Genomic DNA, 23,481 nt, shown 5'->3' with positions numbered 1-23,481 from the left:
GAAATGCAGTGAGCAGTGCAGTCTGGTTCAGCATTTCGCCTCCTGACTTGGTTTAAACACCAAGACACAGCTGCAACTCTGGGCTGTGCTTCACATTCACCACGAAGGACGCTGAATGGGACTGTAAATGATGCATACACCACTCTCGCAAAGACACACATGGCACACATAGATAAAACCAATGAAAAGCATCTCTGTTTTTCCTCTGAATTTGATGATTCACAGAAGCAGTGACCTGGGGTTTGGGACACTCTGCTTTTGATTCAGAGTTGGGAAACAAACCCCCCTCGAGCCATAAGACTCCATTTACTAAACTGCTGGAGAGCCGAGGAGCACTTAGCTTAATGTACGGGACAGGAGAATGACCCATACACACACTCTCTCTCACACACACACACACACACACACACACACACACACACACACACACACACACACACACACACACACACACACACACACACACACACACACACACACTCTCTCTCTCTCTCTCTCACACACACACACAGAAACCACTGAGCATGCCAGAGCTTTCTTTCTCTCTTCTCTTTGTCACTTAAACATGCACACAAAAGATGTTCATGGATTCCAGAGTCTTTTGATTACATTGAAAATGTGCCAGATTTAGCAGGCTGTATACTGATATGGATGAGAAACAGGCATCAAGTGAATTAATTTCCACATCAAATTTGCTAAATTTAGCCTAATACTAGCTGTATTTATATTAAAGATAGTGCTAACATTCCTCTAGCTTTCCCCACATGAACTGATGTACTTACAGCGCCCTACATAATCATTGGCACCCCTGGTTAAGATGTGTTTTTAGCTTCTAATAAATTAATTTTTTTCTAAATATATATGAAATCCAACCTTTAATTGAAGTGCATTTATTCAGTGGGGGGGGGGGAAAATCACACATTAAGAAATAATTCTTTTACATCAAATCATGTGTGCCACAATTATTAGCCCCCCTGATGTTAATACTTTGTACAACCCCCTTTTGCCAACAAAACAGCACCTAATCTTCTCCTATAATACATTTTTCTCCAATTTTCAGTGTGAGAGTTTGCTTCTGCAATAAAAACTGAAAGTATTTTAAGGCTTTCAACACATCTTAACCAGGGGTGCCAATAATTATGGAGTACATGCTACACACATGTCATTTGTGTGTGTAGCATTTACACACACAAATGACATGTATGTTGATACTTGCTTCTATTGCATGCCTGATTACATTTTGCACCTTTCACTGGACTTCTCTGTGCATACTATAGTATGGGGTGCTTTATATAAAACATATGTTTGTGGTTCTGATCTACCATGTCCAAAATCATTAGAATAGTGTTGCATGAACATTAGAAGATATACTAATACACCAACTTTGCTTCTTCCTACACCTTTAAATTCCCGTCTTCCACATATATTCCAACGTCCCAACATCTAAAATAGACGCAGTACCTGCAGCACCAGTTATCCTTTAACAAATTAATAGAGGTGGAGGTACACTGGAGCAACTGTCTGCTGCTTATCTTCATCCAGATTATAACAAACGGATGTGGACACTGATGGTAATTGTTTGTGCCTTGTGGAGATAGAAGCTCGGCCTAACTGATTTAGCCTCCATCTCCACTGTCAGCCTCCACTGCTCGTCTGCAACTCGTATGGCTGGCCACTTTATGCTGGACTCAGCTTTCATCATGCTACGGGCAAATGTTACATATATAACAGTAATAATAGTAAGAAGAAAATGTGCTGCCTCGTTGTATCTCAGCTGGATGTTGATGCTCTGTTTTCTGAGTTCAAACGATGCAGCCTTGTGTAGTGCTGGGGATATTTGGGACGAAACCAGGCATTTCTGAAAGCAAAACAAAAGGACATTGGTGTCACTGACAGAGCGATGTGATGGATTAGAGTGGCCCAAGGGGGAAGTCCTGCTCCATCAAAATGTAATGAAAACTAATTTGAAAACAGCGGGCAGCTATGAATAACTGTAAGATGAGTTCTGGCAACATTGTGTTCAGTGAGAGGTCATTATTGTCTCATATGTGAGAAAAATGGGTTGATAACATTACGATTGATGATAGCACATTAGTTGTTGTCTTCAGGAGTTATGGCTGTCCGTAAATACGTCTGACTGAAAATCGATCAAGGGCAGAAACTATTTTATACCAAGTTTGTAATCCGCAGTTTCACAATCAGAACGCAACAGATGAAATGACACCATAATACCACATACCTCTGGCATTTGCTACCATTAAAATACAGGGTAAAAACGCAAAAAGTCCTGTTTTTAAAAGAGTTCCCTAACAAAGTCAGCATGTTTAAGCGCAGAACATTATTTCCAAATTTCTGTTCTGTCTACCATTGCAAGGTCCTGGATAGTCTAACGTAGCTGAGCTAAAATACCAGAGGGAAGAAAGTCAAATGGATTGTGATTATTGTCCTGGAACAGATTGAACAGGCTATGAGAGAGGAATGTGAGCGGAATCCCATTTCAATACACACAAGGCCAGGTGCATTTCTTTTGCTGAGAGGAAGGTGAAATTTACAAAAGGGATCTAAAGAAGGGGTTTGAGGCAGTAACACTGGCTTTAATCTAACCACTATCAACAGCAGCTTATTGCGTTTGTCTGCAACAACAAGAAAATACAAAACATTTTACAGAGTGGGTGCAGAATGGAGGTCTTCAACTCTTCTCTGTGCAATAGCTTCTTCTTACAGGCATTACTGTACTTGTGTTCATCAAAACGCAGGTGTAATATATGCTTCTTATCTTTAATTCTAATTGCTTTGTGCTAATTAAGGTAATATGGATTATATACATATACTTGAAAGTTAGTAATTTAGTCAAAAGTAAATCTCAAACAATTATAAAGCTACAATCTGCAGTCATTCAAGACAAACATAATGACATAGTAGACAGGAAGACACTGGGCACTATACCACATTAACAGAAGGCTGCTATGTGTTATTAAAGTGCTGCCAGAATACCAGTGCAGCGCATACAGTATGTCTAAAGTGTCTGGCATAACACAAATCCAACAGTTGTCTATTCCTTGCCAATCCTGGTTATAATAACTCAAACATGGAAGTAGAAAACTATATCTAATTAGCAGTATAAAATCAGTGGCACGAAAATAGAAGAAGGAGGGAAGTAAAGATGGGCCACCTTGGGATGACAAAAATCACCCCTCACGAGAAACTGTGATGAACGCATCGCCAAAACCTTTCAGAACGCGTGAATCATCTGCTCTGAAATGGAAATAAGTAATCTGTGGGAGTTACAGCTTCCTGTCACTCAACAGGAAACCTCCACTCCCCGCAGAGCAGTCAGGATTATCCTCCGCACCTCACAAGTCTGGTTCAAAATCATAGCTGTGTCAACTGTCAGGACATGTAATAAAAAATGTGTGCTGACGAGTGTCTGTGTGTAGCTTGCACAAAAGTTATCATCCTGTTTGTTTATATAGAATATATTTGATTTGAAATTTATTTGACCTATTTCTTGATTCTCCACTCAGACCTCAATGCTTTGTGATTAGCTGTCAAACTGCTGTTTTGGGGGAAGATTACTGCACCGTCACCACCGTGCACAAGCCTGCAGGTCTAATGGTAATGCTGACAGGACACCTTCGGACACTGAAGCACTTTCAGCCAGGTGGTGAGGAGGCTCTGGTCCAACAGTGCCGCTTGCAGCTCTGCGTGGCTGAGAGGGACCATATGTCTTTTCTCTGTGGAGTCTGTCCCAGCTGAGGCCTGCCAAGCCGTTAGGCCTATCCCACATATGTGTCGTAATACTGTTAAGTCCTCAAGTGGCAAAGTAGTTGCTGCGATTCAGAATTTCAACCAATGTCTGGTCTGTTCTTGTCTCAGTGAACTACAGAGAAATGGCCACAGGGAGGTTCACAGGGTGGTGGTATTCCCCAAAGACTTACACCTTCTTACGACAGGTAAGTTTGTTTCCTTGTGAGAATGAGATTAATCAGCTAATCTGTATGCAGTCACACTACTGATGAAACACAGTCTGGAGATCATGTTGCTCTTTGAGTGGACACACATCTGTTATTTACCAATCACAGAAGCAGACCAATTTCTCATAAATGTAATGAAAATACATTTTATAAATTAAAATGTATGGTTTTCATGTATCAATTTTTCCTGTGTTAAATAAGACTATGCAGAAGATGAGGTAAAATGTGATTAAGGATCGCTACCTTTTTGTATGGTCAGATTCCAAAAAATTATGTTTGGGCTCAACAACAAAAATGAACGCAACAATTCGCCTAAGCTCTTTTTAAGCGATGATATCTTCATTATAACAAGTAACAAACTATGTTTAGTTATAGGATGTAGGATTTTAACTATAATTTATTTAAAGACTGATAGCTTAAACACAAGTTTTTAGGCTAATTACGAGCAAATTTTAAGCTATTCGAACAAATATTTAAATATTATTTAAAATAAATTTTAAAAAAATGTTGTGTACCTTATTATCATAATTATGAACACAAGTTTCTAAGCTGACAAACATTTTTTTAGTAAAAATTGCTCCTATTAGGGTTTCTTTTGTATTTTTTGCTTTTGAAGATTTTATTCATTCGGTAGCTTTTATGAATTTGATTCATTCAACAGTCAGATTTTGTCTGATTAACATTTTGTATTAATTTGAACTGTGGTAGTTTCCTTAAGCATACAATAAAATCTTACAAACAAAATAATACATTTGAGTTTAAACACACTTTTTGTTAAGGTGCTGCACCTACCAATGTAATTATGTAAACCTAACCCATCAAAATAATGTTTGAAACTACAAAAGGTTAGGTTATGGGTGGGCACAAATCTCCTCTACACAGTTTTGAGTGCTGGCCTTTCTACTAGTTACTGTACGTGACTCATTTAGCATAAAGACCAAAATACTTACTACACTGTGCCTTTACTGAGAGTACAAAAGTGTGGAGTAAAAGCTTCGACTGTAAAATCACTGAAAATGGTTTGACAGACCTTTTAATTTAGACTACAGGAGGAGCAGCTGGTGAGTTTAGCGTTGTTCCGCTTATTGTTGCCATGGAAATAATTTGACCAACCAGAGCCGATTTAGCAGGAGACGCTGGAAACCGAAGCCAATCGGAGAGCCTGTTGTTTAAGAGTCGGTCTGTTTGAAACGGCAAAGCAAGCACTTTCTAACTGACGACCAACTTGAGAAACGGATAAGACTCGGTACTCTGCACAGACATATAAAAGAAGTAAGAATTACTTATTGTTATTGCCACATGTGGTGTCTATGTTGGTATATTTTCTTCACATCGTTTAGTTCCTGTTTTTTTCCAACTTAAAGCAGTCATAAGGACGCTTGCGTTTCCGTCTTTACGGATTTGGAGTTAGCTATGATTGATGTAGCTAACACTATCTGTTTAAATCACTTCCACAAAACAGCGTTTACTGTAGAGAAAGAAGAAATAGTATTTATTGTATTGTGTATCTAATAGTGTGAGGTTTAGTATGTCGTTCCAGTTATATTTCGTCAACAAAGGAACCAGTGAGTCAAAAATGTTGTAAACAGTTGGTGTGTTTTTAGCTTCATAAGAACACACGTGTTTCTACTCGATTATGACCTTTTCAATACAGCTTTCTTTGATTAGTCCCACATTTTGAATGTAAAGAAAATTGTAATATAGAAGCTGTAGTATTTTTCCAGATTCAGAAGGCATTGCCTGTTGTAGACTACAGCTGCAGCGATCAATTGATTAATTGTCAGATATTAAATTAGTCATCAACTATTTTGATAATTTATTTAACGATATGAGTCATTTTTAAAGAAAAAGGTAACTTTTTCTGGTTATAGGTAGTTAAATTTTTTACATCTTTTTTGTTTCTGTATGCCTATATGACAGTGACCTGAGTGTCTTTACATTGTGGACAAAACAAGACAGTTGAGGATGTTGTCTTTGTCTTTGGGAAACACTGTTTTTCACAATATCTGACACTTTCTGTACTATACAATTAACCAGTTAATCAGATTAATAATGCACAGACTCTTGATAAATATCCCAAAAGGTACAAGATGAAATATTTGTGCCTGTAGCAAATGTTTATGCACATCTTATGACATATAATGTATGTATGAGGCCCTATGGTCTGATATTGTTACCTCATGTGGCTTTATTAAAGTATCACCATTTCTTCTATGTGTTTTTTGTTCTTTTTTGCCAAGATGTCTTCAGACGAAGAGGAACCAACCAGTCCTGTCCTACCCAAAGACTCAGACCGAGGCAGCTCTGTGTCCTCTGAACTTCAGGTGATTAATTGCTACACAATTTATGTGCATTTACACACATCAGCACTGTCTAACACATCTTCACAATGAGTCTAAATACAGTAATAAATGCTGGATGATCAACAATTTTTACATATGCTCCGGTTTCAAGTAATAATGTGGATGTAGAAACAATGTTTAACACACTTACAATGTCTATTAGACTTTTTTGTTGTTTTGCAATGCTATATGTACAGCTATTTAATTATGTCAAAGACACCCTTTGGTGAAAATCAAGTTTTTTCCCTTGTTAACACGTCCATATTTCATTTTTCATTTGCTGGAAGACACACCAAGAGCAAAACCAGCAATCACTGTCATGGTTAAGCTTTTCCACAGTAGAACTATAGTGTGCTGACAGTCTCAGAAACACAGATTCAGACTTCTGGGATTTCATACATTAGTTAATTTAATGAATAGATCCCATAAAGTCATAGCTAAGCAGATATGCTCAAATCGCAGCAAGTGTCAAAGGGGTTGGAATATAGATGGAGGCGGGGACTTTATAGATGTGCACCTTCTGAAGGAAACAATGGTGTAGAATTACATGTAAGCCAGAACAAAGCTTCTAAGTATGTCATTTTAACAGAAAAGAGATGAGATTTGAGAGGTTTAATCAATGACAGAAGTGGAACTTTGGTCTGAAATTGTTCTGACAGCTGAAGCTCACGTTTCTTTTTGTACTGTTTATGAATCAACAGGATGAGTATGAGGAGCTCCTCCGCTACGCTGTTGTCACCCCGAAACTTGACACACTCACCAACGTTCAGCAGAAGCAGCTGAGCACCTCACATCTGTCTGCCGGGGGTCGGACTTCCCAGAGTAAAGACGACACAAAGTCACAGCACCAAGGTGGTTCGTCCTGCATGCAGGACACATTCATACACACACGTTCACACAGACACACTAAGCTTTTCTGACAGAACCTCAATGTGAAGCCTTCCACGCCCTGCCTCCGTCGAATGATCAGCTGTCACAAAGGATTTGGTATCACAACATGGAGAAAATAGTGTCTGTTTATCAGCTTTATAATTTTGCTTGCAAAGCAGTCCAACAGACCAGATATCAGCCTGTCACATTGTAGCCCGTATCTCTTTCCCCTACGATACCCACATCTTAAACAGCCCATCAGTCCCCCTCACCAGGTGCAGCTCTCGTTGGAGGTTTAACTGTTATGGAGCAGTGCACAGGGATGTAGAGAGCAGACAGGCCGATTGGTAATGATCTCCTGGCACTCTGCCCATACTGCTCTTTAGAGTGCAGGCTTTCTCTTCCCCCTGCAGAATTTAATTAAGATATTGACATAAATGCATTCTTGGACAAGTAGCCATGCTCATCTTATTCAGCACTCTCCCCGTCACGTTTTCTGTCCTGTAACCGTCCTTTGTTTCCTGACTTTAACATTCTATTTTTATCTTTAATCACCAGTTTCATAACAGAATTTATTTTTCAGCAACATGCGATTTTTATCAGTTTTTACCTTCATGTCACCTTCACTGACTTGCTCGCTGCACCTCTTGTATCTTTTGCCAGATGAAGATAAAGATGGGAGGCATTCTAGCAGGAGCTTCAGATCATCACAGGTCTCCCCGTTGATTGTTGAGCCCTCTACAAGTTCAAAAGCCTTTTATGGTAAACTGTTAAACATACACAAAAATAAAATGGTTATACGTGATTGGTAATTGTAAGTTCATTGGTTTTAATACCAAATTAGCTTAGAAATATCCAGACATACTGTTACAGGGTTGTTTCATATTCTCAGTGATATTCTGTCTGTCTGCGGTTTTGTTTTTTTGCCCTCCAGCTGACAAGAGGGGAGGCCAGTCGTCTAGCAGGGCGTCACTGTTCTCAGACAGGTTACAGGTGACGTCTGGAAGGTCTAGGCCAAACAGCCCGGACCCCCTCGAGTTTGCTGTGACAGAGATGTTTATTTCAGAGGAGAACTTAAACAGGATGGAGAATATTCTGAACACATGGAGCAATAATTTGAAGGTTAGTCTGCTTCTTCTTATTGTAGAACTTTAATTCTACAACCCGTCAATAAATTGATCTGATATTTTGTCTGATTGAGAGCTAATAAATAATGTTGTTCAGTTATATAGTGTTTTAACATTGCTTAATAAGAACCACTTTTAATTTATATTTATTTGATGCTGATACAGAAGGGTGACACATTAAAGGGAAAAAATGACATGATTTGTTTTATTAAGAAGTTTTACCATTAAAGTTCTTGGCATTGGTTCTCCAAGTCTCGAGAGGCTCTACTGGAGGGATGGATGTTATTATTTTGAAAATATTCCCACATTTGGTGTTTTGTTGATAGTGATGGAAAGCACTGTCTACTGTGTAGGTCAAAAGTCTCCCATTGGTGTTCTGGTCATAGATAAAGCCATAGCATGTAATTCACATTGTTTTCGTATTCACCAAACCATTCAGTAGCTCCTCGTGCTCTAGAAATGGGGGGGGAAGAGATCCCTCCTATCAGGATACAAGTGTTTCATTGTAGGATAAAGGTGATCACTCAGAACAACTTAGTATTGATTTGCAGTAACCCTTGGCTCTAAGGGGACAAATGGACCCCAATCATGCTGAAAAAATTCCCCCCACAGCCACCAGATACCCTCTGTGCAGGGGTCATTAATTAGGTTTTTCCATTAATTTGTCACACATCCATAATAGCAGTTGTGTGTTTTTGAACCTCAGCAGTTTACGGTGAAATCGGCCCGAGCTGGCCTTTTATTCTGAATGAACTAAAATTATAGAACTGAATTGTTCATTTGCTGTGAAAAAAATGGGTATTCTGTTCCTAATTAAGGTTTTTGCATAGGTGGTACAATCTGTCGTACAACATGACTAGAGCATTAATCAGGCCTTTGAAGAGCAATCTAGAGAGCAATAATGTAATTGCTTTTGCTTTTTTCAGGCTTTTACATTTTGCTGTTGCAACAATTCATTTACGAAGCCTACAGTAATGCATGGAGGAAAAAGTTGTTGTTTTTTTAAATGCAAAAAAGCACAAAACTCTTTCACTCCATGTCAATCGCACTGACAAAATGTTCAAAGTGATACATATATAATGACAAAAATGCATAAATGTATGAATGAATTCATCTTAGTTTGATACTGATATTTCTTACATTCCCCTGTCTATACTTTTCCTGTATGTAATTAGAAGGTTAGAACAAGATGGACTAAATAAAGAAATACTGAGGACTGTGTTCACTGGCAGAGGTGAAGACAAGCTCAGAGATCATAAAGGGGATGTGTTTGAATAAGCCTGAGTCTAAAAAAGGCTTTTTGAAAAGGATGACAGCTCTACTCTTCATGGAACCAGTGACCTTTTTAACTGTGTCTCCAAGTGGAATGATTCTGGAGGAGGTGGGTGTCCATCCTGCCCTTTTCTTCAGATGTTGCACAGCTCATTCTTGGAAAGCAGACAATAACCAATCACCTGCTAAACTGTGCAGATAAAAGAGTGCAGTCTGACCCTGGAAGAGACAGTAGAGCTCCATAGACTATAAGAGAGGATGTGGAGACACTTTCAGTTGTTTGTGAGCCTCTTTTGCTGCAAGAGGAAAATCTGCCAAATAAGTTTACATTTTGTGAGTGTAAGCCACGTTTGACACGGTTTAGATGGGTTGTGTATGTAACTATTTATCTGTAAAGCCAACATTGCATTGCCATTGTGTGTTGGGGTGGTGAAGGCTCGTCTATGTCTCAAGGAGTATGTCCTTAAAATGTAACTGGACATCAGAACTGTGAATTAAATTCTACACCAAACCCATCTATGATGAGACACACAATGCGTTGTACAGGAAACATAGAATTTTTAGATGTTTCAAGAACAACAAAACAAGATTATAGAGGGAATCTACAAGGTTTCTTTATTTTGCTGCTGTTTTCAGTAGCAGTCTGTCTGTATATAATTAAAAAAAAAAAAATGACTAACCGTATGTGTGCATGTGCTCATTGTGACTGTCCCACCCTCTGTTTCCTAATTAGTCAAATGTGCTGACTGAACTACGAAAGTGGAAGTTGGCGTTCATGGAGCAACACAAGATGGAGATAATGAAGGAGAGAGAGAGGCATGCAGCCCAGACAGCTGGCCTGAAGTCAGAGCTAAATGGCCTGAAGGAGCTGCTGCAAACCTATGAGACTTCCAACAAGAGAAAGGATGAGGTGACTCCACGTGTATTTATTTGCTTTTTCGAGTACATTATTTAATGGTTGGCTTGACATGGACTAAAAATGTAATTTCCACTAGTGCTACCAGATTATAAGGTATTTTTATGAAGTTAAGATTGGGCAATTTTTCCACATTCATTTAATTAACTAGTAAATTAAAGTTAACATAGACAAAAATCTTATGTTAACCAACTAATAGTCCAAAATGACGAAATACTACATTTACAGTCCATGTAGATATAAGAAAAATAACACATTTTCATAACTGAGATTCCGTAATCAGGAAATTTTTTTTCATTTTTTTCCTCTAAAATTGAGCTAAATGATTATTTTTTCATTGAAATAGTTACTGATAACTTTTTCAGTTCATCAACTATCAGTTGCCACTCTGACTTCCACTTGTGAACATTGTTGTGAAGTTTGAGTGTAAAACTGGGCTTTTGACAGTGTTTGAGCAATGAGCGCCTGATATCTCTATTCAGCTCACAAACTTACTCTGGAATTTTTCCTCCCTCAGGTGATCGGGAACCTGAGTCAGGTGTTGGACAGACAGAAAGAAAAGCTTGAAAAGATGAGGGCGTTCACCCACTGGAGACTTCAGCACACTGAGACCAAAGAAGAGGTACACTGACGGTGTTGTTTTTCGCCACAAGACACCTTTTTGCTCCATCAGAAATGCTTGTCAGACAACAGAAACCGCCTCTGCCCACACTCTTACATCGTCAGATTAAGTGGGATTTAAACTCTGTCCAAACTGTTGGTTGGATAGATCAACAACAACCCTCCCCCCAACACCTTTCCAACATGAGATAAGAGATGTTAGCTGATGTTAGATGATAAAATGTACTGCAGCCACTCAAGAGTGAATTATAGGTGTAATTATTTGAATATTTACCTGGTCTTGTGGTTCCCCCTCCAGGCTCATGCTTTTCAGGTGGCGCGGCAGCACTACAATCTGCAGCTGAAGAAGAAGGTGTGGCTCGGCTGGCACTCTCTGGTCCAGAAACACTGGAAGGTCAAAGTGGAGCGAGCTTGCCGTTCGAGGGCCGAAGAGGTCTGCAGCCAAATGTCTTCAGAGTATGAGGCCAAGCTTGCTGAGGTAATTAAGTGGGTGGAGGATCTACATATGAAACAGTGCGTGCATGGTGACGCTGCATTATAAAATTTAAACTTGACTCTATCCCATTAAGGTGTTTTTTAGTAGAGGAATCGCTGCACATTGAAAGTAAATGGATGGGCTGCTTTCTTAGATATGTAAATGTATTTGTGATGTTTAAAAGTTTATTCAGTAAATTGCTATGAATAAAGCAAATTAAACATTTCAGTGTCTGACAGCGACACTAAACTTCAGTAATACTTTGTACTCTGTAAAACACTGCATGATGCTGTGCTTTACAAACACATTAGACTTTATAGATTAAAGGGAAAATGATTGTAGAGCAAGTATGTAGATAGAGAAGGGACAATGAAATTAAGGTTGTTTAGGGCTCATAGTGTTGTTGATGGAGTTACAGATGTGTATCTACATAAAGGTGGACGTAGGGTATTTTTGTCAGAAATATTTAAACTGATAATTGAGTAACTCTTTCCATCATCTGCTAACTGTCTCTGCAGCACTGCGAAGCTATCGAGAAGGCCCAGGCAGAGATCCGGAGACTACGATTAGAACGAGAGCAGTATGAGGAATCTATGAAGAAAGCCTTCATGAGGGGTGTATGTGCTCTCAACATGGAGGCACTCAGCATGTTCCACTCTACAGACGGACGGTCAGAGCAACCTCCAGTTCATGGTCAGTACAGTTTGTAACAAAGTTTTAGACAGTAATTATTAAAACATGTAGTGTTATGTTCATCACAAGGCCTCTTCTCTATAATGTACCATAATTGCGTTGTTAGCGTTGCCTCTGTGCTGCATTGATTTAACGCATCTATTGAGACTGAAACAGAGAGGGAAAAAAAAAACCTAATTTTTTCAATACATCGTAGCCTTGTGCTATCGACATTTGTGTAGATTTATGAATGAGAGGAGGGGACGGGGTCTTTGCACGTTTCTTGAAGTCATTTACTGGCTCATTTAATGGAGTGATGAATCAGTGAATGTGCTTAGTGCTGACGATGGAAACCTTGATGTGGCACTAAAAGATTGGCTGATAAAGTTCAGTACTCCTTTGCAACATTTATTAAATCATGTAATTACTGTTGCGTGTATTAACCCTGGAAAAGATAAGACTTGGCACTATTAGCAGATATTTAGGTATACATACATACTGTAGCTAACATAACCTAGGACCTCGATTCATCAGGTCAACAGTGGTTTCAGACCCTTTAAATGACAATGCAATAGTATAGTCAGGCCTCAAAAACTCTTAGTTTTATGCCATTAATTCCAGAATTCACACCCTGCCAAAATGTTGCACCAAAAGTCAGGATTTGTCAGATCAAGCAACACTCCTACTCTGCTGTCCTAGTCTGCTGTTTTTGTTGAGTACACGGCTGCTGAAGTCGGGTCTCACTGTTTTATGAACTCCAGCATGGTCTTCTGCTCGTCCATCTGCTCTCAGGTTTAATGAGTCTTGCCACCTGAAATGCATTTCATTATGTTGCTGTCAGACCGGGCTGTTTTCTCTTCATAATCACCCTCATTAACAAGTTATTTTGCCAACTAGACTCACACAAAATATTTACTCTTGTTTAATACACATATTTTATAGGAGTTATGCATAAATAACCATCAGCCACCTTTTGCATTAAAGCAAACATTTGCTTTAAAATGTGTCCTTAACATATCTTCAAATAAACAACAGGGGATTAAAATACTCACATTCAAACTGAGGCTCGGTGGTTAGCACTGCTGCCTGACAGATAGAAGATCCCCAGTTTGCATCCCGGCCTGGACCTGGGATCTTTCTGCGTGGAGTTTGCATGTTCTACCTGTGCATGTGTGGGTTCTCACCGAGTTCTCTGGCTTCCTTCCACAGTCCAAAAACATACTGAGGTTAATTGGTGACTCTAAATCAGGGGTGTCAAATTCATTTTGGTCCAGGGGCCGCATACGGCCTAATTTGATCTCAAAGGGGCCGGACCATTAAACTTACAGCATAATTACCGAGAAGTAACAATAAGTTGAAGTTTTTCCCGAGGTTTTAGTGCAAAGTAGAACGAGTATATTAGAAAATATGTAATGAACTGTCCTTTTAAAAATTATATTGGAAACAACCAGAGATTAAAGTAAGTGCAATTTCAACAACACTATGACTCAGTTTAACATTTGTGTGCATTGTGCATTACAACTGATCACAGTGATTGTACAATGGCACAACATATTTAGTCACAGGTATGTGTAACTTAAAAACATAGTCCTGGAATTAAAAAAATAAAATCAAACGTATCAAGATATAGACATTTTTTGAAGTCCGTTTTCCACATCTGGAAAGTAATTGTGAACACCTAAATTAACTCTGCACACCTTTAAATCTTAAGTAGCAGCTATTTTATACAAAGTAAAGTTGTCACCTGCCTTGTTTATGTATAAAATGTATATGTAAAATATACATTAAAAAAACTACATACAGGCTGCACAGTGGAATAGTCGTTAGCACTTTGGCCTTGCAGCAAGAAGATCCCTGGTTCAAATCCCGGTCTGGGCCTGGGATCTTTCTGCATGGAGTTTGCATGTTCTCCCTGCGCATGCGTGGGTTTTCTCCAGGCACTCCAAGAAGAAGACTCCAGCCCCATGTGACCCTAATGAGGTGTAAGCGATGTACCGTATACAATAGTGGATGGATGGACATTCCAACCAAACATTGCCAATTTTAATCAATAATGAAAGCTAGAAATAAAATAGTTTAATCACAATGAAACAGCATGCTGATCATTTCCTCAGTGATTTATTGGTGATTTTCTGTAACTATAACAAACTTGTGTCAAGAATGTATTTTGCGAGAATCTGACTCAGTTTTTCTTTCTGTAGATCCTCTACCTTCTCAGGATGAAGCTGGCTCTGCTACACTAGCTCAACTTCATCCCTATCCCACCTCGTCAGCACGTTTCAGTCCACTCCACTTAGACCACCCAGACCGTCCACACAGTGAAGCAGATGACATGGTAAGTTGCTGACAATTTCTAAAACTTACATCTTGCTTCACCTACACCTAATGCTACGATGAGTTTCTTCTCAAATATTCAAGTCTTTCACTTGCTGTCATTGTTTTACTTTAGTATTTTTATAGGTTCTTATATCACCACTAATTCTGCCTACACATTCAACTCATGTACAGCAGATGCACTCAAAACAGAGGAACTTATGCATCAGACGTAAATTTGCCTCTGTAATGTCCTCTGTTTTTCTTTGCCACACATGTGACTTACTTCCTCCAAATCTGCCTCCTGGTTCTATTTTCATTGATTCCTTTTTCCTTAGGTGGGCTCTGGTCCGGCTATGTCACAGGAAGAAGTACTCCCTCCCACTACAGTGGTGCACAGCTCACTCCCTCTTGGGGGCATTTCAAGTTCCCACAAACAGGTTAGCATTAGATGTTGATCTAATGACCCTAGTGTAAGGGCTTTAAGCAATGAAAACGCTCACCATCAGAACAACTGTGCCTATCTGTGATGAGAATTGGTGATCAACAACACAGAATATCCCAGATGTCGTAATCTTGCTTGCCGGTCCATGCTATCGGGCAAAACAACACACTGGTTTTTTGTTTGTATTTCTTTAAAGTAATCGCAGTCATTATGGACAGGGCTAAGTGAAAGATGTGGCTTCAGTGTTCACTCAAAATAGTGATGGCTGACAATGTTTTGATGGAACATTTTCACTCAGGAGTTAGCACACTCGCCTCACAGCTAGAAGATCCACCGTTTGTGTCGTCTATGGCAGGCTTATACCGACAACCTACATCTGGTTTATCACAGTTTAAGCTTAGTTTAAAAAACAAAATCTCAACGGCACAACCCAATAACCAAAAGGTTAAGATGCATACAACATTTCGACAGTCCAAAGAGTCTTTGCTGCATGTCACCTGCCTGCTTTGTCTCCCAACATTTCCCTAACCTAAAAAAATCTTCAAAAAAAATATCTTCTACCGTAGTGACATTCATAAATGATGCAGCAGTATTTGTTGTTTCAGGTCAGCAGTCGTAGCGTCACAGCAAGTCAACAAAAACCATCAAAGACTGTAATGGCTCGCATCACTGCACGCGCTGATGTTGGAAAGGCGGCACGCAGCAACCTCCAGGTGATGGGAGTGGCTCCGCCCATGAGCTCTGTGATAGTTGAACGCCATCATCCCGTCACACAGGTATGGGACACAGTGCATCACTACTCTAAAGTATCACTATCTATGTGTCCTTAGACCTTTAGGGATGTGAAGCTAAATACTACTTCAAAAAACACTCCTGTTTCTCTTTTTTTTTTTTCTTTTAGCTGACCATTGGACAGGCCACAGCTGCCAAATTTCCTCGCTCCACCCAGCAAAGTCACACATCCAGTGGAGGGAAAGGCTCATCGAGAACACAAACCAGCACATGCCATGTACACTCCATCAAAGTAGTCGACTGATTACACACACGTTTCACACAAAATGTACCTCACCTAGTCTAGATATAAGATTTAACATATTCTATGCAACAATCCCATGAATTTCTACTTTGAAATTAGTTTGAAGTCCATTTATTTTTTGATCTTGCCATGATTTTGACCTCCACTCTTCAGTTTCCTTTCATGACTGTGAAATGTACAATTTCCTGAGCAGTAGTTTTCTCAGGAGAGTTCTGCATAGCCAGGTGTTGAGAACTGCATATGTAAATGTTTTTAATTGTTACAGACAGACCAGAGTTTAGAATTGCAAAATGGACATTTATTTCCGATAAAAAATTTCCTTTTAAATTATGCACAGTGACAGTGAGCTGTAATGTTTAAAATCACACTTCCTTGTGTATTGATCCATGTTGTGGCGACTATCCAACACCAAGGTTGTTTACTTTACTAAGCCAAAGCTGTATCCCAATAATCTGATGTTATTTGTACAGATCAGTATTTGATAGAGATGAAAACATTCATTTTGTGAGTCTATATGTTGCAGTACTCATCCTCATGAAACACTACAGCTCTTACTGCTGGCACTCTCTGCCTCCATCCGAATCTTATCTGGAAGACAAATTCATATTTTATTTAGCTAAACCTTAGCATACATGCCCACATAGCACAGCAATATATATATTTTTTAAAAATAATAATAATAACTGAGTGTACCTGCAGCTTTCTGGTTCCCCGTGAGGATGAGGCCCTGGTAGAGTTCTTTAGCAGGACTCCTCTGAGCCAGCTCCTCCCCATGGAGCCAGATCAGCAGCATCCTGTTCCCATGCTCCTGATAACTGTGCTGACCTGTGGACAAACACAGGACTGTGCAATCAGGAAAGCAATTCAGCTGGTAAAAATAGCCTAATCATTGCTTTTGTGCATTTTAAAAAACAAAAAAATATAAAGTGTGAAATAAAGTTATCCTTGCGCACTATTTTGAAAGCCTTGGCTCGGCAATTTAAATTCATATTGGAGTTAAAATGTTCTGTTTTACTTTTACAAAGAGTTGCCAAATGCACAGTGAAAAGCCTGCCCTGTCAGTGTGCGAGTTGTGGCACCTGTCCATTGCTCCTCGATGGCACACACTTGCTCCTTAGTGAAGCCCCAGTGTTGTGCCAGTCTCTTCCAGTCTCCTGCTTTCAGGAGCTCGTACGCCAGGCGCCAGGCCATCGAACGGAGCTGCTTGGTCTCATAGCGGTGGTCGAGTTTAAACGTTAGCGCATACTCGCTGTGAACATTCTCATCAAACTCAGGGTTGGCCTGAAAGGGCAATTAAATCATGTCAGCAGACTGATAAAGGCCACGAGCACCAGAGGGGCATAAGGAGAGATTATTGGCAAGACACTAACACACATGATTAGCGATATGAATGCCAGAGTTAAACATTCTGGAAATCAATAATGGAAGGGAATCGGGCACGTCTTTAATTAAATTGATGGTAAATTGGCTGTCAAATGTTTCTTGGTCGCGAGTCATTTTTTACAGTGGCTGTTTGTGTAATAGTATTAGAGGGAATTCAGCTAATGGAGAATGTGATGTTGGGAAATGAATCATTTGTGATGAATGTAGTTATTGATTTCTCAGCCTCGAGAATGGATTACAGCACACAAGAAAACTATAAAAGCTACAAGTATCATCTGACACTCACCTTTCTCCAGGCGTAGTATCTTTCTGCTTTGATGATCATGTCCACAATAATCACCTCATTTGCTCTGGCCGCGACACCCAGAGCCGTCTTCCCCTGCTACTCCCAATCCAGCATGTACAAGAAAGACACAAACTGAATTAGAACTGTAACGTATCACATTTAGAATTAGATTTTTTTGTGCTTTTTTTTTTAATGCATCATGCTGCTGTTCACCTGGCCTGACTATACAGAACAATTTAATTGGAAACTATGTGAGCAACTGTACACCCTTACTCTGTCCCGAAGTGTTAGATCCAGTTCAGCTTTAAGAAGCATCTCCACAACTTCAATTCTGGCAATCTCTGCAGCAAGATGCATCGCAGTCTGGGACCTCTGAAAGTTCACAGCATAGGAGAGCACAGTGCAATGCAGTAAACATTTTCCTAGTTGAACACTGTATATATATGTTGGCTGACACCTTATTTTTGCTGTGTTGTGAGGGCGATCATACCTTATCTGTGACGTTAATGTTGCAGCCTGCCTCCAGGAGAGAATGGATGACAGGGATGTGACTGTTCTTCACTGCCAGGTGGAGAGGTGCCTCTAGGTGCTGAGAGCAAAAATATTCTGTTACGTACATAATGAGCCCAAAAAGTGAACAATGGTATGTAAAAGTGTAATAATGATTTAAAGCTGCACGTCAGCATATGTGTGAGTGATCTGTGTTATCAGAAAACTTTACTAAAGGAGCGTACTGCTGCCACCTAGCTGAAGCTTGCTTACCTTATTTTGAAAGTCTGCATTGGCTCTGTACTCCAAGAGGAGCTGGACGAGACTTGTGTCTCCTTGTTGTGAAACTGGATGCAGAGGGCTGCATTTGTCCTACAAAGTGAGAGAGTTCAGCTGTGTCGTCCATGTTTATTGCAGTGATAGTACTGTATCATTAACAGCAGGGTACTACAGCAGGGATTTCATTATTCCAGTCAGCATAGTGGCCTCATCGTACCGCTGTGAGGGTGTTGGGGTCACAACCAGCCTCGAGCAAAGCCAGCGCACATTCTTCCTGATTGTTGTCTGCCGCCTGGTACAAAGCTGTCTCGCTGTCCTGCAACACACAAGATCCATCAGTAAAATACATAGTGATGGTGCATGGCTAACAGAAGCACAGAATTATTCTCAGCTGGATCTCATTTTGAAATGACAAAGCATGCCCATAGAAATTAACTCATAACCTGAACTCCAACAACCTTCTGTACACTGAATTAACTTTAAGTCAATTAATAATCAACAAATTGTGCGAACATGGTTTAGAAAAGTTCACCAAGTACATTTTACCAGTCAAAGCTGACGTTTAAGCCAGAATACATCATGTGTTGTTATAGTAACCAGCACGTTTGATTCATCTTGATTAATCCCAAGTGGAGCCACTATCCAGCAGTGGATTAGCCACTGAGCCCACACTGTCACAAACCAAACGGTGATAGAGAGGATGTTTACACTGATTGTCTACCATATTGACTTCATCCCGAGTATCAAAGCTCTGCAGCAGCAGCTGGACAGCAGCCAAGTGGCCGTTCCTGGCAGCTAAGTGCAGGGGCGTGTCGCCTCTCTGGCAGAAGGGAGGGAGGGGAAACAACTCGCATCAAAGAGGGGTTGACTTTGAGCTTTCTTGCAGGTGTGACACAGAAATGATCACTCAGACACGTGAGGATGAATATAAAAAATGCCAACAGATGCACGAAAATCACACACTCAAGTCCACGCACACACCTTGTTGGGCTTCATGGTGGCCATGTTGTACGGCTCAATCAGCATCTCTAACATTTCAACACACCCGTGCTCGGCCGCCAGTGCAAACGCTCGGTGCCCTGACTGGAATGTAAGAAATGAGGCACAGGCAACTAAATTTACTGCACGCACAAAAGCATAAAGTTAATTAAAAAGATGATTAAGGAAAGATTCATGCCAAGTGTTTACCTTGTCATCTTTGTCCAGGTCTTTCATCTGCAGGTCATTAACAATATACTCTACAATTTCAGTGTGGTTGTTTATGGCAGCACAGTGCAGAATGTTCAGTCCCTCCTGAGGTAGAAAGAATAGCAATTTAAGAAATAGTTTCTGTTAAATCAAGCAGTGTGCCATTTAAGTAGCTGGTGTTGACAAAGAAATTGACAGAGAAATTGAAATTGAGTTTCATTAGGAAGCAAAAACATCAATAGGAAGAAGAAGTGTGTCTGCCCTCAGATTTGGAACAAGATGAGCATATAAATGTGAGGTTCATAATTTAGGATAATGAATTTAATCACCACATGCCTGAGGAGGAGCATGTTTTTTTTTTTTTTTAAGTTGTGCAAAATAAAAAGATAAATGAACCAATTTCAGGGCATTTTTCTCAGCAGAACAAAGCTTTTCCAGCCACTTTACCTCATTCTCAACCTTCTGCTCAGCCCCAACCTGCACTAATAACTTCAGGATCTCCAAACTACCAAACCAGGCAGCCAGGTGAATGGGTGCTACACCATACTGTCAGAGAGACGACAGAAAACGAAAGCTTGTATTTAAAAATATTACATATGATTGTCTGTGACTCTTGTCTTCAGATGGTGGTTCAGACCATCTCACCTTGTCCTTTTGATCCACCTTGACCCTGCGTTGTAGAAGAAGCTGAACAGCTTCCTTGTTTTTCCCAGCTACTGCGTAGTGAAGGGCAGTCCTATTATGCTGGGGCAAACAACACAATCAATATATTATTCATTTAATGAAGGTTTCTCCAAAACCCCACAGCTGTGTAGCCTTTGAGCCTGTGTGATAATAAATAATGCAGTGTAAGATGAGGCAGATAGTTTCTCTTCAGAGACCCACCACATTTCTTGCATTGGCATTCAGCCCTTTTCCAAGAGTCTTCATGGTCTCCACATCATTCCTCTTAGCTGCGTCCATAAACTGCTTTTCTGTATCAAGTACTACATAATACAGGAGACAGGAATGTTTTACATATACAGTGGGTATGGACAGACAACCTGACAGAACTGGAGAGGATCCCCAAATCCAGGTGTGAAAAACTTGTTGCGTCATTCCCAAGAAGACTCATGGCTGTACTATCTGAAAAGGGTGCTTCTACTCAATACTGAGCACAGGCTCTGAATACTTATGACCATGTGATATTTCAGTTTTCCTTTTTTAATAAATTTGCAAAAATTTCTACATTTCTGTTTTTTTCTGTCAAGATAGGGTGCTGAGTGTACATTAATGAGAAATAAAATCAACTTTTTTGATTTTGGCAAATGGCTGCAATGACACAGTGAAAAATTTCAAGGGATCTGAATACTTTCCGTACCCACTGTAGCTGCTTGCATATTAATATACTGATGATGATGATGTTCAAGGCTTAGCACACAACCAGATCCTTCAAGACCATTACACTGTAAGGTAAACTGAGATGACTGTGCACCTTCTGCGCAGGTCAGGAGATCATCTAGATTTCAACCTACACTCACCCCTACAGCAAATTTACTACATTTGCAGTGACTATTAAAAAGAAGTGTTCAATGCAGCTGAATTTTTTTTTCTTTTTGCTTTTCAACATTGAGTCATGGGCAATTTATTTGGGATTTTTTATAAAGAATTTACAAAAAAAGACTCTCATCTCAAAGGGAAAACAGATTTATACAAAGTGTCATCATTACTTAATAAAAATATAAAATGTTAGATAAGTGATTCATACCCTTTAAAGCGAATTACCTAATTCACCACAGGGGCAGCCAGGTGGTGCTAGAAGTCACACAGTTCCATAAATGTAGATCATCTGAGCGAAGTAAGTGGGTCTTAAATAATTATAAAGACACTTTTCATCTGAGTGAAGTGAGTGTGTCTTAAATACTTATAATATTAAGACATTTGTATCTGTCCAGTTGCTGATGAATCAGTTCTATTGACTATAGCTTCATCATGAAGACAGAAGAGCACTCCAAGTGATTCTGTGGTATTGAAAAGCACAAGTCAGCTGATGAATACAAGAACATTTCCAAGTCACTGAATATCCCTTGGAGTTCAGTTAAATTATCTAGAAATGGAGGGAATACGTCATGTGCAAACCTTTCTAGAGCAGGCGGTCCTCAAAAACTAAGTATGCAAGAAAGAGACTAGTAGAGGAGGCCACCAAGACACCTATGATTCATCTGGAGGAGTTACAAGCTATAGAGACTGTGCATAAAGCAACTATTCCAATCCAATCCAACTTTACTTCTAAAGCATTTTAAATACAACACTGTCAACCAAAGTGCTGTACACATTAAAACAAAACAAAATTAAAAAAATAAAATAATGCGAATATAAAATAAGACATAAAACACAGGTTGTACAATTAAAATCAGCCCTAAGCTGAGCCATAGGCCAAGTTTTAAAAAAAGTGTTTTTAAAAGAGATTTTAAAAACACAAGAGACTGTCGCCCGCATTGTTTACCAGTCAGAGTTTTATGGGAGACAAAGAGAAAACCACTGTTGGAAAAAGCTCAAGTACAGTTTGTAGAAAGGCATGCTGGAGACTTTGAAATCAACTGGAAAAAAAATTGTTCAATCTGATGAAACCAAAGATGAGCGTATTAGCTATTCCCCACTGTGAAGCACAGTGGTGCCAGCATCATGATATGATATGTAGAGAACAGACACTTATGCAATCACTTATTTTACGGGCTACATTTTTGACCAATTGATGATGCTTTGTATGAATCTGTATTCACTTTGACATGAAAAAGTCTGTCTTTGAAAGCAGTAAAAGGAGAAAACTTCCAAAGGGGGTGAATAGTTTTTATAGGTATATACACACGGCAAATACAGTAGTGTGTACCTTGTCATGCTATGAGCGTACAGTCACTCCACCACTATGAATAGCTAATTATTAACATAATAAAATCAAGGGCTCAATCAGACAAAGAAATTTGCTTCAGTATTTGACCACATAAAGCTCTGTGTTTATAAGCCAGTTTGATTATCTTCCACCTTTGCTCATTTTGTTGTTGAATTGTTGTGGATACTCACACATCTCTTTATTGTCAAAGCTGTTGTCCATCTCTTTGTCCGGGTGCTTGTTGCGTATGAAGTCAGCAAACCCCTTGGCAGTCTCCTGTCTCACCCACGTCCGAGGATCCAGATTCTCCTTCTTCATCATCGCCTTCAAACCCAAAGCTCTTCTGTCCATTGGGATGCTCCTTAAGTAATCTCTTTGTGTAATCAAGGTTAGCTTGGGGTAATAAACAATGTAGTGTATACAATGAAAGCAAACCCAACCTTGAACCTAAGTGTCAAAAACAGACCACACAGAAAACGAAGGATCCTTGTTCTGCCCAGTTTCGAGAAGTTGTGATCTTAGCCAAGAGCAAGACTCAAAATGGAAATGTACTCCTATTTTCTGAATGCTGCAGGGCTGATCCGTGTTTACTTTACCAGCTCACGCCCTAAGAGGCCTGCAGATAGAAGCAGAGTGTATTTAACATGACACACTTAACCTGTGTTATGACTAGAATGTGGCATAACTGTGAGACTGAGTAACATGAGAATCTTCTCAACTTTAATTTCTGTTAGCACAGTGTAATGTTTACAAAAGATTCACATAAGGTACTGGCTGTAGTTTATTTTAGTTGTTCTGAGAAGTTAGACTAGTCACACAGTCTGAAGCAATACAGTGTTTGCTGCTGGCCGCTGAGTCGCTTCATGTTCTTCTCTGTTTTTTCTTATCCAAACAGCAACCCTCCAGACACAAACTTGCTTTAAA

General features: G+C 39.6%; 2 protein-coding genes across 3 annotated transcripts; one reads left to right on the top strand and one right to left on the bottom strand.

The window, feature by feature from the left end:
• The first annotated feature begins 3,815 nt into the window (after window positions 1-3,815).
• poc5 (POC5 centriolar protein homolog (Chlamydomonas)) lies at window positions 3,816-17,731 on the top strand. Of its 2 annotated transcripts, none has more exons than XM_051951203.1 (13): window positions 3,816-3,953; window positions 6,215-6,298; window positions 7,018-7,168; window positions 7,850-7,948; window positions 8,121-8,308; window positions 10,319-10,495; window positions 11,019-11,123; window positions 11,421-11,600; window positions 12,116-12,290; window positions 14,471-14,604; window positions 14,921-15,022; window positions 15,633-15,803; window positions 15,929-17,731. In XM_051951203.1, the coding sequence occupies exons 1-13, from the start codon at window positions 3,891-3,893 to the stop codon at window positions 16,061-16,063; spliced, it is 1,764 nt and encodes a 587-aa protein (XP_051807163.1). In that variant the 5' UTR covers window positions 3,816-3,890; the 3' UTR covers window positions 16,064-17,731. The 2 variants fall into 2 exon arrangements, with proteins under 2 accessions (XP_051807163.1, XP_022048830.1); XM_022193138.2 differs by lacking the exon at window positions 3,816-3,953 and adding an exon at window positions 5,133-5,246.
• Window positions 16,509-23,232, bottom strand: ankdd1b (ankyrin repeat and death domain containing 1B). The gene is made up of 15 exons (XM_022193148.2): window positions 22,749-23,232; window positions 20,574-20,674; window positions 20,334-20,432; window positions 20,136-20,234; window positions 19,689-19,793; window positions 19,482-19,583; window positions 19,222-19,320; window positions 18,718-18,816; window positions 18,495-18,593; window positions 18,223-18,321; window positions 18,006-18,104; window positions 17,733-17,828; window positions 17,143-17,344; window positions 16,757-16,888; window positions 16,509-16,651 (listed from the first exon to the last, which is right to left on the bottom strand). The coding sequence occupies exons 1-15, from the start codon at window positions 22,906-22,908 to the stop codon at window positions 16,596-16,598; spliced, it is 1,647 nt and encodes a 548-aa protein (XP_022048840.2). The 5' UTR covers window positions 22,909-23,232; the 3' UTR covers window positions 16,509-16,595.
• Window positions 23,233-23,481: the final 249 nt, after the last annotated feature.

Source organism: Acanthochromis polyacanthus, chromosome 7 (assembly GCF_021347895.1).
Source record: "Acanthochromis polyacanthus isolate Apoly-LR-REF ecotype Palm Island chromosome 7, KAUST_Apoly_ChrSc, whole genome shotgun sequence".
NCBI classification, from domain to species: domain Eukaryota; kingdom Metazoa; phylum Chordata; class Actinopteri; family Pomacentridae; genus Acanthochromis; species Acanthochromis polyacanthus.
Note: the sequence above shows the minus strand (reverse complement) of the source record. Positions and strands in the feature narration are given on the sequence as shown.